The sequence below is a fragment of the Dipodomys spectabilis genome, unplaced genomic scaffold (assembly GCF_019054845.1).
Source record: "Dipodomys spectabilis isolate Male_0828 unplaced genomic scaffold, ASM1905484v1 ptg000002l, whole genome shotgun sequence".
Classification (NCBI taxonomy): domain Eukaryota; kingdom Metazoa; phylum Chordata; class Mammalia; order Rodentia; family Heteromyidae; genus Dipodomys; species Dipodomys spectabilis.
In genome coordinates, this window is record NW_024870679.1 from 15,288,211 (window position 1) to 15,305,094 (window position 16,884).

The 16,884-nt window shown below is 45.8% G+C and overlaps 1 protein-coding gene across 1 annotated transcript in view; it reads left to right on the top strand.

The window, feature by feature from the left end:
• The first annotated feature begins 3,789 nt into the window (after nucleotides 1-3,789).
• The window catches only part of Abca4 (ATP binding cassette subfamily A member 4), a 127,959-nt gene continuing 114,864 nt past the window's right edge, over nucleotides 3,790-16,884 (top strand). Inside the window, exons 1-3 of the mRNA XM_042683963.1 lie at nucleotides 3,790-3,855; nucleotides 11,733-11,826; nucleotides 13,053-13,194. Of these exons, the coding sequence (XP_042539897.1) occupies nucleotides 3,790-3,855; nucleotides 11,733-11,826; nucleotides 13,053-13,194 (302 nt within the window). The remainder of the gene's footprint in view (nucleotides 3,856-11,732; nucleotides 11,827-13,052; nucleotides 13,195-16,884) is intronic.

Here is a 16,884-nt window from a genome sequence, read left to right on the forward strand (position 1 = left end):
TATGAGTTCCTTTCAGGTAGTTGTGTGGCTCAGTAAGTCTTAGTGTTGCCCCAGCTTCTTAGCATCTTCAACAAAGAACTGAGCAAGACCCACCCACGTAAGTAAGAATAAAGTGGGAATAAAGCAGGAGAGCTCAAGGCACTGAGGACTGGCATCTGGGACAATTTAAGCCTGATATCACTTGCAGCAAGGGTTAAAAGGTTCTCCCACAGGAGGGGCCCTCCAAGATGGAGAGTTTTGAGTGACAGGCTGTGGTTATATAATAGTTTTTCAATTGCACGTGCCCTTTCCCACAATGCATTCTGTTATAATGATATTAATGATATGCGGTGCATAAACATGAAGCCTTAATTAGAGATTTACAGGAAGAGGTTGTTTAAGGTCAGCCAAGCACCCAGCTGTGTACGTGTCATCTTTTTTGAGCCTCATGTCCTCTTTATCTCAAATGGCTCTGACCACAAAGCCCTCTTTAACTTTTGCTCTATTTTCCTGCCTCAGTGGTGACCAAAATACCTAAAAGAACAACTGAAGGAGCCAAGCACCAGGGGCTCACGCCTATAATCCAACCACTCAGAAGGCTGAGAGCTGAGGATCGTGGTGTTAAGCCAGTTGGGGCAGAATAGTCCATGGGACTCTCATCTCCAATAAACTACTCAGATAAAGCTGGAAGCAGCACTGTGGTTCAAGTGGTAGAACGCTAACCTTGAGCACAATGAGGCTCAAGGACAGAGTCCAAGCCCTGGGTTCAAGTCCTAGGACCAGAAAAGAAAAAAGAACAACTGAAGGAAAGAATGATTTGTTTTGCTCAGTTTCATAGGCTTCAGTCCATGGCCCCATGAGTTTGGGCAGAATGTCACAGGAGTAGGAACATGTGATGGAAGAGCCTTTCGTCTCATGGTGGACAGGAAATAAAGAGTGAGTGAGGAAGGGGCTGGGATCAGAGCATATCCCTTCAAAGACACTCTCAGCGGCCTACTTCCTCCAGATATATCTCTCCTCTTAAAGTTTCCAGAATGTCCAAAAATACCACACTAGCTGAGGCCCAAGCGTTCAACACATGAGCTTGTGGAGGCGCATCTCATCTTCAAACCAGATCATCACTTCCAGGACTGACTCTTCCACTTTCCTGCTGATGGCTCTCAAGTCCATGTCTCCATCCTAGAAGTTGGTTCTCAACTCCAAACCCAGCTTCTCAGCTGCGTGTTGAATAGCTTGACTCCAATGGCATCCTAGGAACTTCCATTTCAACATAACCAATACAATATCTTCTCTCCTCACCACCTCCCTGTCTACCATTGGCCTTTTTCTGACACTTATCCCATAGTGGGGAATGCCATCATTTAACTCAGTAGTCAGCCAGCCAAGACTCAAACCCAGTCCTTCTAGCTTGACTTTTCTCTCTCTTTTTTGTCACTAATGGGGCCTGAACTCTGGGCCTGGGCGCTGTACCTCAGCTCTTCAGCTCAAGGCTCTACCACTTGAGTCACAGCACCACTTCCGGCTTTTTCTGCTTATGTGGTGCTGAGGAATTGAACCCAGGGCCTCATGCATGCAAGGCAAACACTCTACCACTGAGCCACCTTCCCAGCCCAGCCATTTGCTCTTTTACCACCCACTTCCAATTAGTTATCTGATACTGATGTGTCTCTTTCCTTCCTGTCACTCCAGTCCATGCCCCCTCCCTTCTCTCCATCGTAGCCATCACTGCCATTGCTCAGGTGATCTGCTCCTCCCTGTCAATCTACTTCCTCATGCTGCCAGAGCGAACTGGCAGCCATTGGATTTGAATCTTTTATCTCTTCCTATATGATAAAACCTAGGATTTATTGATGAACTTCCAGAGCTTGCTGTTTAGGGGCACCCTACATTTGTAGGCCTCTTAGGGATGACTTCATACACGCTCAGTAAATTACAACATTTTCTTTGAACTCAGGGAATCTCAACACTTCTATTATCTAAGTAGTTGTGCAAAGTGGTTTTGATTCAACGTGTCAGTTTATGAGTACAATGCATTTTGATCAATGTGACCCCTTTCATCGCTCTCCTCTATCTCTCTCAACCCCACCCATCCCCTGAATTTTCCTAGCTTCATTTTCACATATATACATTCAATATTATGGCTATTCTCAATCAAATCGTTCCTTTTCATCAATTTTCCAGTCTGTCTCCTTTTAGACCCTCCTCTTCTAGCCTCTTCCATGTCAGAGCTTTCTTTCTGGCCATGCTTTATTTTTGATTTTTCCAAAGCAGGATAAACTAGTTCTGTCTTTGTCCTTGCATAGACTTTAAATGCTTACTTGTTCAAGAATACAAAATTATCATGTGTGATTAATCTCACTGGTCATCAAGAGATTTCATGTGTAAAGAAGAGAAGATACCTACCTTACAAAATTAAAATAAGAATAAAATAAGATGTTTAAAATCACTTAACAGTTATGGCACATCCTATGTGTACTGTAAAATGTTAGTTTGATTCAGGCACCAGTGGCTTATGCCAGTAATCTGAGAATCAAGATTCAAAGCAAGCCTGGTCAGATAAACCCAGTGAAATACTTATCTCCAAATAACCAGCAAAAAGTTGGGAATGAAGATGTGGCCAGAGTGGTAGAGTGTCAGCCTTTAGTGAAAAAGCCAAGCTAGAATGCAAGGCCTAGAGCTCAACTCTCAGTAAACACACACACACACACACACACACACACACACACACACACACACACACACCTTAATGTTGATCAAGCCTATCCTAAATGCCAGTACCTCTAAGGAGCCTTTTTAACATCCAGAGTAGAAACTATCTCGTTCGGCTAAAAAGCAAAGTCTTCATGTCTTTCATTACATATACTCCTTCAGTTATTCTTTATCATCGCTCACATTTACAACCAGTCCAAGAGTTCCACAAACTTAGCATCTTTTCCTACTCTATTTCAGTCCCATTGAGGTCTCACAAGTCTAGAATTTTTCAAAGAGGAAAAAAAAATCTGAGGTTTGAGTTGATCAAGACAAAAGTTCTATTGTGAAGTATCAGGAAGGCTTGTGTTTGGGATATCTTTTGCAATCCATTACCTGATAATCAACCTACCTCACCACAGACCACCTGCCAAGTTAGAATGATAATAAATAGCAATCAGCTGCCCTGCCTTATGTCCTAGCCCATGACAGACATTGCTAATCAATTGTGGATTCTGTCCTGCTAAACCAGCAACGTTCTACTGTTTTTGTTTTTGTTCTTAATTTCAGCACAGCTCAGAGGCAGGCAGGACTAGCTAATCAGCTGGCCTGAAGTCATTATAGAGCAAGACAAGGGGCTATAAAGGAAATCTCATCATGTCTCAGCTCAGGCAAGTGAGCTGATGAGACTTAAAGGGAGACAAGTCAAAATCCTGTGTGGCAGTTCATGTTAGGCTATTGTAGAAAAAAATGTAAAGAGATTTTTGTATCAAACTTAAAGGTCAGGGATCTCTTCCTCAGAAACCCCAGGAGCCCCTTGGATGGAGGAGAAGAGCCTAGACATGGCTTTCCCATTGACTTCATCCCCCCTCCCCCTGAAAGTTCCCTTAGTGCTGGGCTTTCTTTTTCTTCTGAAAAAAAGGAGCCAATGCAGTGCCTGCCTCCTCTCGCAGACAAAGGGATTACATGTAATTAAATGGGATTATGTTTGCAGAGGAAAAGTAGCCTTTAATCACCAGAAGGGCACAGTGGCCTGAGCCAGAGGTGGCCTGGACTGTTTACGTCCCCTGCTGTCAAAGCCCTGGCTGCGGCTGAGCCCCAGGGCCGAGGGTGCTCACCAGCATGGGCTTCGCTAGACAGATACAGCTTTTGCTCTGGAAAAACTGGACCCTGCGGAAAAGGCAAAAGGTAATGGCTTCTGTCTGTCGTCTGAAGGGGAGGTGTGTGACAGGCGAGAGGGTTAGAAGCATGGGGTGGCGTGGGGGTGGGATGTGAGGGTCTTTGCCGCCATGTTGCTCTGAAGCTGTGCACCTCTCTGACAAGTACCCTTCACAGGATATTGTGCCTCCCTCTCCTTGGCCCCATTAAAATATCCTCCCACCCCAACCCCCACTATATAAGCTTACCGAGGGCCCACCTTTCTTCCAAACACCCCCCCCCCCTCAGGATATCAAGCCATCACTGGCTCGTTGTTTCCGGTTTTTGGCACCTGCCGGTCCAAACCACAACACCTAGTGAACATGAATCCTAAACTCCAGCACAGGTTCAAAGGAAAACAAAAACAGCAACTGGCCTCCTGGCACAGAGACAGTCATTTCACCCATTTTAACAATGGGATACAGTGCACCACAAGTCCCATTCTTGTCTTTCTTTGTGCAAAAAATAATCATAATAAAACTACATCTTAGACTCAATGATTGCAATGTATTCTTGAACACCATACACATCTACTGAGCCTCTTCAATAATCAGATACCCAGATGGGCCAGATGAGGGACTGCAAAGCATGACAGCGATTTGCCCTCTGGTTGGGCTACCATGTTGACTGGGGAAATCAGACAGATGTTTTGAGAATGAGAAATGTGACCACCCCCAGATGGCCTCTGTCTAATTTTTCTGGGAAAGTGAAGGAATGAATACATAATTCTAAAGCAATAATATACTCCCCTACAGCCTTATTGTGTTCTGCCAATGCCAAATGACTCAAGGAGCTGAAAAGAGGAGGAAGGGAGGGGCCAGGGTGGGAAATGGGAGGGCTGAGATCAGCTAATGGCAAACCACAGGCTAGACGGGGACACCAGCTTTAGGGGAGGGTGGGGGAAGGAGGGTATCAGGGAAGCACACAGCTAGCATCCCAGAGAGTAAAGGAAAACTCCAATGTGTTGTGGAGAGGTAGGATTGCAGAACTCAGCTCTGAGGATGGAGGGGGGGGAAAATGGTATCAATAGAAGAGAATGATTAAAAAGGAGATATGGATCAAGAAGCATTGTACTCCTAAGTTGATATGTTGAATCCAGATCCTTTGTACAACTACTTAAAGATAATTTTAAGAAATGTCTTGCAGTGAGATTATTAAAGATAACATCAAAAACCAGAAGTCAGTGGAGCTGACATGAGGAGGCTGCTGCTACTGGGCCTTAACAATTGGTCGAAAGTGCAGACTCAAGAAGGAGTTGTCCCAGGCCAGGATTTTGGAACAAAGGGACAACAGCTTAGTGACTGTCAGCAAAGGTAGCTGCAGCAGGCACACTCCCCATAGAGCTAGTCCAGCAGCTGCCATATAACTTTGATGAGACACAAGGATGCTGGAGGAGGAGGCCGGGTTCGAACTCAATCATCTGTGGAGACAGTGTTGTCCGCAGGATACACTACTATCTAAATTAGCACTGACATCATTTGTGCCACAAGTAAGGCCTCTCAGGAATCGGAGTCTCCATCCTTTCCAGGAGCTTCATTTCTTGAATGAAAATATTGACCAATCATGACCAAGATTCACTGTTAAATATATTCACTGTTTTTCATTCATTCCTTCGTTCAAGTAATAGTCACCGCATACAATGGTAAAGGAAAACAACCACACAGTCGTGGCCTGCACAACACATATTGGCTATGTATCACTGAAGAAAATCCAATTTCTCACTCCCTCTCTTGCATTTTCTCTCTCTCACCCTTCTTCCCTTCCTTCATGTCTCTTCCCTCTCTTCTCCACCCCTCTCCCCTTGCTCTTGTCCACAAGGAATTAAGATGGGCAGTTTGTTTTGCCCTCAATGTCTTTTTAATGGCCCTCATTGCTGGCCTGTAATGGTCCCATTCTCTTGGGCAGCATGTTGCTGGTTTGGGGACTAATGCAATTTTCAGAGACAAGGTCTGACTCAGAAGGCCTCCTAATCTCTGCTCCCTTTCCCAGGCAATGGTGGGCATCTTCCTATTTAGGGAGTCTGGGCTTCTCCACAGCATGATCCCAGGGGATGGAGTCATTCAGGCTGCCAGCCATGGCTGTGGGCATCTTCTAAGGGCTGGGCCTCACCAAAGATAGCTTTCTTTTGATGCCATCCTAATGACCTATATGGGTACCATACCCTGGGAGTTTTCAAGATGTCTGGATAAGATTGAGGCATATCCTACATCTCCTAGTAGTTCTGAAAGGCATCAGTGGTTCTTCTGGAAACTTCTGCTTTTAGAAATTGGTTGCACTAAGAAAAATACTTCACATGCAATCTATAACTTTTAATAGAAATTTCATGGTCTTAGATGTTTACTGCTTTGAGCAAAGCAAGAGTAAAAACAGGTAACATGGCCAGATGCTGGTGGCTTGTACTTGTATTCCTAGCTACTGAGGAGGCTGAGATCTGAGGATCACAGGTCACAGCCAGCCAAGGCAGAAAAGTCCAGGAAACAATTCACTCCAATTAAGCAACAAAAAGCTGGAACTGGAGCTGTGACTCAAGTGATAGAGCACCAGTTTGAGTTAAAAAAAAAAAAAAAAAGAAAAAAAGCAAGCCAGGTAAGAGCTTAAGGCTCCAAATTCAAATCCCTGTACTAGAAAAAGAAAACAGAAAAACCTATAATAAATTTCCCTATACTTCTTCTCAGTTCCTAAAGACAGAAGATAAAAGTCTTCACATCTCTGTTCTCCTCCCTCTTTTTTTTTTTGGCTAATGTTTGTTCCCAGTATTACTAAATGCCTGGCACAGTACTAGATGAATTACCTCATTCAATACTCACAACAGCTCCAGAAAAGACCTCCATTATCTCTATTCATAGGAATGAGGGGCTAGGGTGGGTTGAACCTGGGACTCAAACCAAGTGTGACTCCAGTACAAGCAAACACATGCATTGTAGTGTACTCTTACAGGTTTATAGAACCGACAGCTCGTGGAGATCACTAAGAGGGGCTGGATAATTTCTCATGCTGCATGTTCACCTGTACCAAGATGAACTGGACACCGCCCCTTCCCTTAGGGGATTCAGAGCTAGGAAGAAGGAGGCTGACTATCATAATCACTCAGTGGAAACACAAGTGTGACTGTGGAGAAGAAGAAAGCATAGGGTAGGGGTGGGTGGTGAGGTCAGATGAGACCCTGGGCTGGAGGACAGAACTCCACATGGGCCTCCCACTGACTCTGTCTGGCCAGCATCAGTGGGATCTGTAAACATCACTAGGTGTGAGACCCACAGCAAGGGTCCCTGGGCATTTCCTAGAGCCTCTCCCTAAGTATCCATCTAGCTTCAGATCAAGACAGGACAAGGAGGAAGGCCTTAAAGACTTGAGAGTAGAGGGCTCACTTCCTGGACCCTAGACCTGGGCACTGGGGGAGCAGTGGCCTCTAGTCCTGGGCCCAGCATGATGGATGGAGGGGGACTGGGCAGCCAGCTTCCGTGTATGAGGCTCTGGATGGCTTTTAACCAGGCTTGGGTCCCATCTGGGATCCCAGCCCAGGAGAGAGGATTACACCTCTTATTTCCAGTCTTGGCTACTGCCTTCTAAATGGAAAACAGAGAGGAAGGGAAGAAAATCTAACTGGCTAAATTTAAAAACAGTAAGCACAACTCTGCCCCTCCACCCCACACCAGGAGCCCGTCTACCTCCACACAGAATGAATGGTAAAGCAAGAACGGGAGGAGGCGGAGAGAACAAGTAAATGCCAGTTTGGTTTTGGAAAAAAAAAATTCCACAGACTCCTTGTGAGCTTCAACTGGGCTTAATTAAAGTTACAGACATGTTTAGAGTGAAGAGGTAGAGGGAACCCAAGCTGCTCTGGAAACATGTTTTTGATTATGCTGTGGAATTTCTCCCTAGGGTATGTGGGAGCATAGCTGAGCATCCAGGACAAGGTTGCTTCTGAGGTCGGGGTACAAAGCAAGATTCTAGGGGGAGGAGGAAAAGGCCCTGGTGGTCTTTGTGTAGGGGTTAAGGCAAACTGTGAAGCCCCTCCAAAGCTCACATTCAGAGAGCAGTAACATTGACCCCTCAAAAGGTTTTCAAAGATTTCCGACCACACCAAGACCCAGTGATTCTCAGCCTTGTTTGTATATTGAAAAACGTTTTTTTTCTGTTTCATTTTTGTGCATGTGCACATGCACATGTGTGAGTGTGTGTGTGTGTGTGTGTGTGTGTGTGTGTGTGTGTGTGTGTGTGTGTGTGTGTGTATTCAAACCCATGGGGCCTGGGCACTGTCCCTGAGTTTTGTTGCTCAAGACTAGCACTTACCAATTGAGGCTACAACTCTACTTTTGGCTTCTTGCTGGTCAATTGTAGATAAGAGTCTTTCAGACTTTGCTGCACAACCTGGCTTTGAACCATGATCTCAGATCTCAGCCTCCTGAGTAACTAGGATTACAGATGTGAGCCACTGGTACCTATAGAAATGTTGGGGGGGAAAAATCTGACGTCCCATGGAGCTTGGCCTGAGATGCCCACACATTCCCAGCCTGCAGCCATGTAAGAGCTGTTGATCTAGGTGAACAATCTGGGTGGTTGTTGGGGGTGGGGGCGAGGGGGCTGAATCATGAGCAAAACACAAAAGGCTTAAGTCAGAGATGTGAACAAGGACACAGGCAAAGCTGTACCAGACCTGAAGTGAAGAAAGCAGAAAGAAAAGGGGGATTTTGACCCTACCTTCCATCGATAGAGGACTTTTTAATCCCAATACAATGCACAGACCAGATCCTTTCAAAAATACAAGAGTAAGTGCCTCACATTTCCTAGAGGAAGGGTGCATATTCGTGTGAGTCTAGAAATCCCATCCGTAAAACAAAAGGGCAAGACTAGCTGGCTCTCCCCACCTCCCTGGGCAAGCCCCTCTTGTAGGGGACAGTGGGTAATCGGTTTCTTAGGAAGCTCTGTGTTTCCAAGGTGGCAGGTGCCAGAACTCTGAATCCACGAAGGGAAGAGACACAAATGTCAGTGGAGGGCGGGCTTAAGAGCTTGAAGTTGATCTTAGGTGTATGTTCTTGTACATCTGTCTTCATCTGCTGTCACCTACAATGCCCCTGTGACCCCTGTGACAATGCTACAGGATATTCACCCATGGCCCATGTGGACTGGGTGTTACCATGTGCCACAGCTTGCTTTCTGTGGTTGGCACGATTAATTCACCTCATTACCAAAATGATGCTGAGGCGCAGGGCCTGGTATCACCTCCATGTTACAGGTGAGACGGAGGCAGGGAGAGCTCGAATGGGTCACCAAGGTCATATGCCTGAGACAAGGAAAGGCTGGATAGGAACCCCAGTACTCGGCTCCTGAGTGGTCCACTCTTAACTACCAGTGCAGCCTGCAGGTCAAAATGGCAGTCCTGTCTCATAGGTAAGAACACCGAGACTCAGAGGTTAAGCAAGCCCCAAAGTGGTTGAAACTTGGATCTTCCCACTCCCAAATCAGCATCAGCATTTAACATACCAGACCACTCCCAGATAGACATCACTGTGAGGAAGGCAGCCCCATTCATTTGAAAGAAAGCCAACATTACAAGCAATTGTTTCCAGGGGAGTCAGATGAGAAGAATCCGGGTTGGCTGTCTTGCTTCCTTGGTGAACAACTTCCAGTTTCATCACTTGCAACTGTCACTCACATTACTATCTTGCTGAACCTGCTCCCTAACCTTACCTAGAAGGGGTGAAGCCAGTGTCAATGGATTTGAGGGGTGCAGTTTGTTAAATCTGAAGACTGTGGATGGCCTCAGCCCTTGGTTTACCTCCAGCTTTCCTGAAGAAGCTTCCTAGAACAGGCTTGACAAGGGTTCACTCAGTCCATAAATATTTGATGGGAATTTATTATGGACTTTTAAATTTTCTCTCTCTCTCTTTCTTTCCTTCCTTCCTTCCTTTCTTTCTTTCTTTCTTTCTTCCTTTCTTTCTTTCTTTCTTTCTTTCTTTCTTTCTTTCTTTCTTTCTTTCTTTCTTTCTTTCTTTCTTTCTTTCTTCCTTCCTTCCTTTCATCAGTCATAGGGCTTGAACTCTGCACGTGAGCCTGTCCCTGAGCTTTTGTGCTCAAGGCTACTACTCTACCATGTTGAGCCACAGCACCATTTCTGGTTTTAGGATGGTTCATTGGAGATTCTTATGGACTCTTTTGCCTAATCTGGTTTTGAACCACAATCCTCAGATCTCAACTTCCTCAGTAGCTAGGATTACAGGCATAAGCCACCAGTACCCAGTAACTTTTTTTAAAATCAAGAATATAGGAAGAAAGAGACATATATTAAGCACTTATAGGTTGCTGAGAACAGGTTCATGTTCTCAATAAAGGGTTAAATGAAAGACCATGTGAACAGCTCCCAGCTGATCTGTATAGTCTCAAGTCTCTTTTCCTGGCAGTCTGGTCTGCTTATGGTCTCCATTGGAATTTATGAGTTTCCTTCCTAAAGTCTGTGGAGAAGGGCTTGAGTAGAAGAACCATTTGATTCTTTAATTCTCATTCCCCTCTGTAATTTCACACCTCCAACCCTCAGCTTTGTGTGTAGGGCCAGAGATTGAACTCTAAGAACCAACAGGCTCTTTTGGATTCAGGAATCTTTAAGCTCTAACTTGAGTTTACATTTAAATACCAACTTTCCACCCAGTGTGGGTATCAGCTGCCTCTTCTGGGGCCAAAACTTCTGGCACTATACCTTGCTTTCTTTAAATGACAGAAGGAAGTGAAGGTATTGAAAAATGTGAGCCAGATTTCTGTTGACTTTAATGTGGCTCACAGTATTTCACAGCCATTTGCTCATTGGTTCATTCATTAATTCATTCCATGACTGCCTATGAGGTCTATTAAGCACTAGAAGATGAGGTAATGGGGAGGGCCAGAAAGAGCCTGGCCCTGGAGGTAGAAAGCTGGGCTTTGCTTCCCAGGCTGTCACTGAACAAGTCACCTGGCCTCTAGGAATCTTTTCCCTTGTGCAGAAGGAGAGGTACACGATGAAAACTTTACCACCAAGGCACCAACATGACCTGGGAGCTTGTTAGATATGCAAGATCTGGGGGTGGGAAGTGGGTTTCTGGTGCAGAATCGGCAGCAGTATGCACTGATGAAACACCGTGTTCCTTTACAGCCATCTCAAGCCAAGGCTGTTTTCAGAAATAAAGGCAGAGAGGAACCCAGATTAACACAAAATCTGATTGGTTAGAGGTGGCATAGGAGGCAGGACAAAAGAAGCAAGGTCTACTAAGAAATGCTTACTAGGTGATTTTGTCATTTTAGAAATCATACAGCACGTTCAGCCAAACTTATATGGCATAGCCTCATAGACCCCCTAGGCTGTTATGGTCATATGGTATGAGTGTGTTTGGTGTAGCCATGAGGAACAAAACACAAGATTAAATCGAGCACACAAGAAAATGATGCAATTCAGAGACATGATAAACAGCAGGTGTATGGGGCTGACTTAACTCAGCATATTTTTTTTTTATCAGTAGGCAAAGCACTCTAAAATAATGATAACACGCATAGAATAGGAATACACCCAATAACATGGTTATTTATTAGCATTATTGGGTATTATGTCCTGCCCATAATTGTATGTGTTACGCTTGTTTACCTGACCCACAGTGGGTGCTACAATGATAGTGCCACCAACACCACAAACACGTGAGTACTGGGCTGACCTGCAGTGTTGCAACCACAGGCACAGGAAGTTTACAGCTCCACAGCACCGGTATGGGGCACTGCGATGTGTGCAGTCCCCTGGCCCCCACAGCCCAGCCCTGCAGCCCCCAGAGGATATGTGTCTGCTCTGGTGAAGTCTCCAGGAATCTCCTGGCACCATTGGTCTTTCTCTTTCTGTTTTCTTTCCTCAGATTCGCTTTGTGGTGGAACTAGTATGGCCTTTATCCTTGTTTCTCATCTTGATCTGGCTAAGGAATGCTAACCCGCTCTACAGCCAACACCAATGTGAGCATGGCCGGGCAGCCTGGGCGGACCAGAGACACTGCGTGTCCTCTCCTTTTAAGAAGGTCTTGGGCAGGGGGTGGGAGGGTGGAGGATAAAGGGTGGGGGGAGGAGAGCTTAGGGGAGCATTCCCATTGTTTCATGTTGCATGGCTGCTCCAATGCACCAGAACAGGACTGCAAAAATTCTGATGTTTTAATTACTCTAAGCAAATACTTAAATGTGGGGCTGAAGGGATGTATTATTATTATTATTATTCTATTAATATTATTTGCCTATTCTTAAATTCTTACCCATTTAAAAAAAAGATTATAGAAAGTTCTCTTACACCAAGTTAGGTCTATTTTTCAAACACTGAGTTAGGGGTTGTGTTATTACTGGATGCTAGGAGGAAAAATGAGTCAAGAAGACGCTATTACAATCATAAATGATACTTAATAAAACGTTAGCCAGTTGCCACTGTCTCATGCCTATAATCCTCGCTACTCAGGAGGCTGAGATCTGAGGATCACAGTTCAAAGCCAGCCCACCCAGGAAAGTCCATGAGACTCTCATCTCCAATAAACTATTCGGAAAAAGCCAGAAGTGGTGTTATGACTCAAGTAATAGAGTGCCAACCTTGAGCAAAACAGCTCAGGGACAGCACCCAAGCTCTGAGTTCAAGCCCCAGGACTGGCAAGAAAAAAATTAAAAAATAAATAAATTTTTTTAAAAAATGTTATGCTGCAGAACCCTGGAATATCAGGAGCCAACAGCAAACCCCGTGAGAGGCCCAGCTCCCATTTCTCAGTCAGCCTCACGCCCCAATAAAGTCTTGCTTCTGCAGCTCCCTCTAGAAGCCCTGAACCTGCAACCTGGCCGTGGCAGGGTGGAGTGAGGTTGTCTCCTTACCACCACCACCCCCCCCCCGGCCCAGGTACACACCACAGCCTTCTGCACCCTTCCTGAGCTAATACTCTCCTTTGGGGGAACTGATGTGCCCCATCTCAGTTCCTCCTCCCCACGTATGGCCAGGCTTCCAGGAGACCTGTTCTCTGCCTCCTCCCTAGGAGGGGGCTCCAGCACCCAGCCCAAGCCCTGGCCTGCAGAAGATGCTCCTATTCATGAACACTGAGTGAAACAGAGCTCCAGAGGGGCCACATTCCTTCTGGAAGAGGACCCCACTGCTAGGGCCTGCTTGACCTCCTCAACTAACTCTTTCCTGTCTTCATTCATTCCCTGTTTAAAAGGCCATTTTCCCAACAAGGCGATGCCCTCAGCAGGAATGTTGCCATGGCTCCAGGGGATTTTCTGCAATGTGAACAATCCTTGTTTTCGAAGCCCCACCCCGGGGGAATCTCCTGGCATTGTGTCAAACTATAACAACTCCATGTAAGTTGCTAAGGTTCCCATTGGGTAAGCGGAGGTTGCACCCCCTACTCATTCCCCTCCTTACACACCTGCCTGTCCACACAGAGCATGGAACCCTGAAGAAGTGACTTCATGGCCGCTCCATCCCCTAACTGGTTATGGCCACAGCATGTTTTCTCTCCCTATTAGTGGCAGGACATTTGGGGGAGGAACTGTTGAAGGAAAGCCACATGAACAAGATTTCTTGGTCCTTAGCTTTCCGAGGAGTGACCTACAATCTGGTGGCATGTGTCCACCATCTTGTGGCCTCCATGTGTCTGGGTGGGGGTACTATGAAGGGGACACTCAGCTCTCCCTCAGCACCCTTTGCTCAGGTCACCCAGACTCATCTCTGTGTCTTTCAGAACTTTTTTAGACATCTAAGGGCTAAGAAAAATGTCAGGGAGTAATTTCAAGGATTGATGAAATAAGGTTGGTGGGATAAAATTTATTCCTTGGGAGAAAATGACAAAGTCCAAATTCTCTGTTAAAATTGCTACTAATGTTCCAGAGAGTCAGATCTTAGAATGTGGCTTAAGAACAGTGGTTCTGGAGGTGTGTGTATGTGTGTGTGTGTGTGAGAGAGAGAGAGAGAGAGAGAGCACTAGTACGGAGGCTTGAACTCAGGGCCTGAGCACTGACTTCTGGCCTTTTTCATTCAAGACTGGCACACTCACTTGAACCACAGCTCCACTTCTGTTTTTGTTTTTGTTTTGTTTTTTCAAAATGTAATGGTGTGGCTGGGAAGGTAGCTCAGTGGAAAAGCACTTGCCTTGCATGCATGAGGTCCTGGGTTTGATTCCTCAGCACCATATAAGCAGAAAAAGCCGGAAGTGGCATTGTGGCTCAAGTGGTAGAGCGCTGGCCTTGAACTGAAGAGCTGAGGGACAGCACCCAGGCCCAGAGTTCAGGCCCCACAACTGCCAAAAAAAAAAAAAAAGATGTGATGGTGATGATGGTGATGCACAGAGTGGTTACAGTTACATAAGTCAGGTAAAGAGTACATTTCTTTTTGGGGTCCGGTCGCGGGGCCTGAACTCTGGGTCTGGGCGCTGTCCCTCAGCTCTTCAGCTCAAGGCTAGCACTCTACCACTTGAGGCACAGCGCCACTTTGGCTTTTTTTCTTTTTGCTTATGTGGTGCTGAGGAATCGAACCCAGGGCCTCAGGCATGCAAGGCAAGCACCCTACCACTGAGCCACCTTCCCAGCCCAAGAGTACATTTCTTTTTGGACACGGTCACTCCTTTCCTTGTTCTCTCCCAGTTTTTCCCTCCTAGCCCCATCCACCAACAGTATAATTTATTTTCAACATAGCTTCTAGTGAAAACCACAGCTGCATTTGTTCACCCTTTGATCCTTTATTTCTGTGCTCCCCTTACCCTCGCAAAGACAGACAAGTGAACAAAAAAGACAAAAAACAAAACCAAACAAATCTCTTATTTACATTTCCTGGAGTTATTGACTTCCAGCATTTTGTTGGCTAATTGGAGTTAAGAGTCTCATGGACATTCCTGCTCAGGCCGGTTTTGAACCAAATTCCACAGATCTCAGCCTCCTGAGTAACTAGGATTACAGGCATAAGCCACTGATACCTGATTAAGCAATGGTTCGAAACAGAAGAAACAAGAATATTCTGAAGACCAGAAGAAGAAACAAGAATATTCTGAAGACCAGCTGAAAATGGATGAGTCCTAACCTCTAAAATAGACCCCTGCAGCCAAACAGATTGTCCAGTGTAATTCCAAGTTTGTAACCTCTGGTCCAAGACTGAATTTCAAGTCAGATCCTCTAGAAGAAGAGTACCTTTGGAGTACTTTCGAATCTAAACACCTCCTGTAGCCAGACACAAGGGAACACGGACAGGGACATCCCTCACGCTGTACCTTGGAAAGTTTATCCCGGAAAGGTCTAGGAGGGCTTAGTGGGAAGTAGGTTTTATCCTACCTGTGTGACACGATGTCAGTTCAGCTGGAACCTTCGCTCTGTAGTGACTGGTTTGTTTTCTTTAGGGGAGCTTAATATAAATCCTCACTACATTCTGCATCCATGTTTGGGAAAAAAGAACATGGGTAGGTCAGCCTAATGCTCTGAGGGGTCATTTCGTACGAGGGAGAGACTATGGGGCTTTTTCCTCTCAAGAGCAGTGCTAAGTGGCAGAGACAATATGGCCTGCAAGCCTGTGATGATTCACGGCTGATAAATATCAGATAGGCAGAATGGCAGAGAAGGGAGTGCCATTCTTTCCAGGAAAATCAGTGAAGTGAGGTTCCTAGCTGGACTCCCATCGCGGCCAACGTCACCCGAGAAAGCTCTACTTTCAGCTTCCGATTCCTCGCAGGCCCTGAAAAGAGGTCCCCACCCAGGGGCCACAAGGCTCCTCAGAGAGCCTTGGAAGACAAGTCAGTGGAGGCTGCACGCCGCTGGGGGTGGACTGACACTGTGTACGGATGGTCCTGGGGAAGATGGAGGAGTGGGAGGAAGACGTGACATTTGAATCAGGAAAACTGCATTCATCCAATAAAAAAAAAAAAGAGCTCGCTCCAAGTTTGTTTTGCTTGCAAAGCACAGAAACCCATTCAACAATAAGCTTGGACCTTGGGGGAAATACATGATTTGGCTTGGTTAAGATTTCTCACCAAGCCAAGGCAGGCCTGAGGAGGGAATGGACAGAAGTGGAGAGTGGTCGGGAGCTACCGCCCAGCTCTTCCTGTGCGGACCTTTAAGCACCCCCTCATCCATGGAACAGTCTCCCCTGCTCCTCAGGGTCATCTAATGCACAGCACTGGTCCTCATTTCATCTCCTAGGTACACATCTGGCTGGCCCAATGTCTTTTTCCCTGTCCAATCAGTCTTGGCAGAAGGTGTGTGTGTGTGTGTGTGTGTGTGTGTGTGTGTGTGTGTGTGTGTGTGTGTGTGTGTGTGTGTGTGTGTGTGTGTAGTGATGCATCTATGATGTGCATGTGTGTACACAGGGTGGGCCCATGGACAGAGCGTGGCTATCAGAGCCACCAATGGGTGGAAGAGTAGGTCTCGGTGAAATGGGTCAAGTCTAGGAAGAGCCTCCAGTCCTACCCACAATGGTCATCCTGTTGATAGCTTCATCCAGGGGTGGACAGCTGAGCCTGCCCTCTCAAATTGGAACACTGAACAAACCACGCACCCCTGTCTGTTATCCTTCATGTACAAGGAAGAAGAAAAATTCCTTATCTGGGTTCTTGTGGCTCACATCTACAATCCTACCTACTCAGGAGAATGAGATCTGAGGATTGTGGTTTGAAGCCAGCCTGAAAAGGAAAGCCAATGAGTTGGGTTTTTTTTTTTGTTTTTTTCCTAATCCTGGGGCTTGAACTCAGGGCCTGGACACTGTCCCTGGGGTTTTTGTTTTTGTTTTTTGTGGTTTTGTTGTTGTTGTTGTTGTTGTTTGCTGAAGGCTAGCGCTCTACCATTTGAGCCACAGTGCCACTTCTGGCTTTTTATTTTTTTTCTTTCTGTTTATGTAGTACTGAGGAATCCAGGGCTTCATGCATGCTAGGCAAGCACTCTTCCACTAAGCCACCTTCCCAGCTCCCCATGAGATTCTTATCTCAGTTAGCCAAGAAAGAAAGAGAGAAAGAAAGAAAGAAAGAAAGAAAGAAAGAAAGAAAGAAAGAAAGAAAGAAAGAAAGAAAGAAA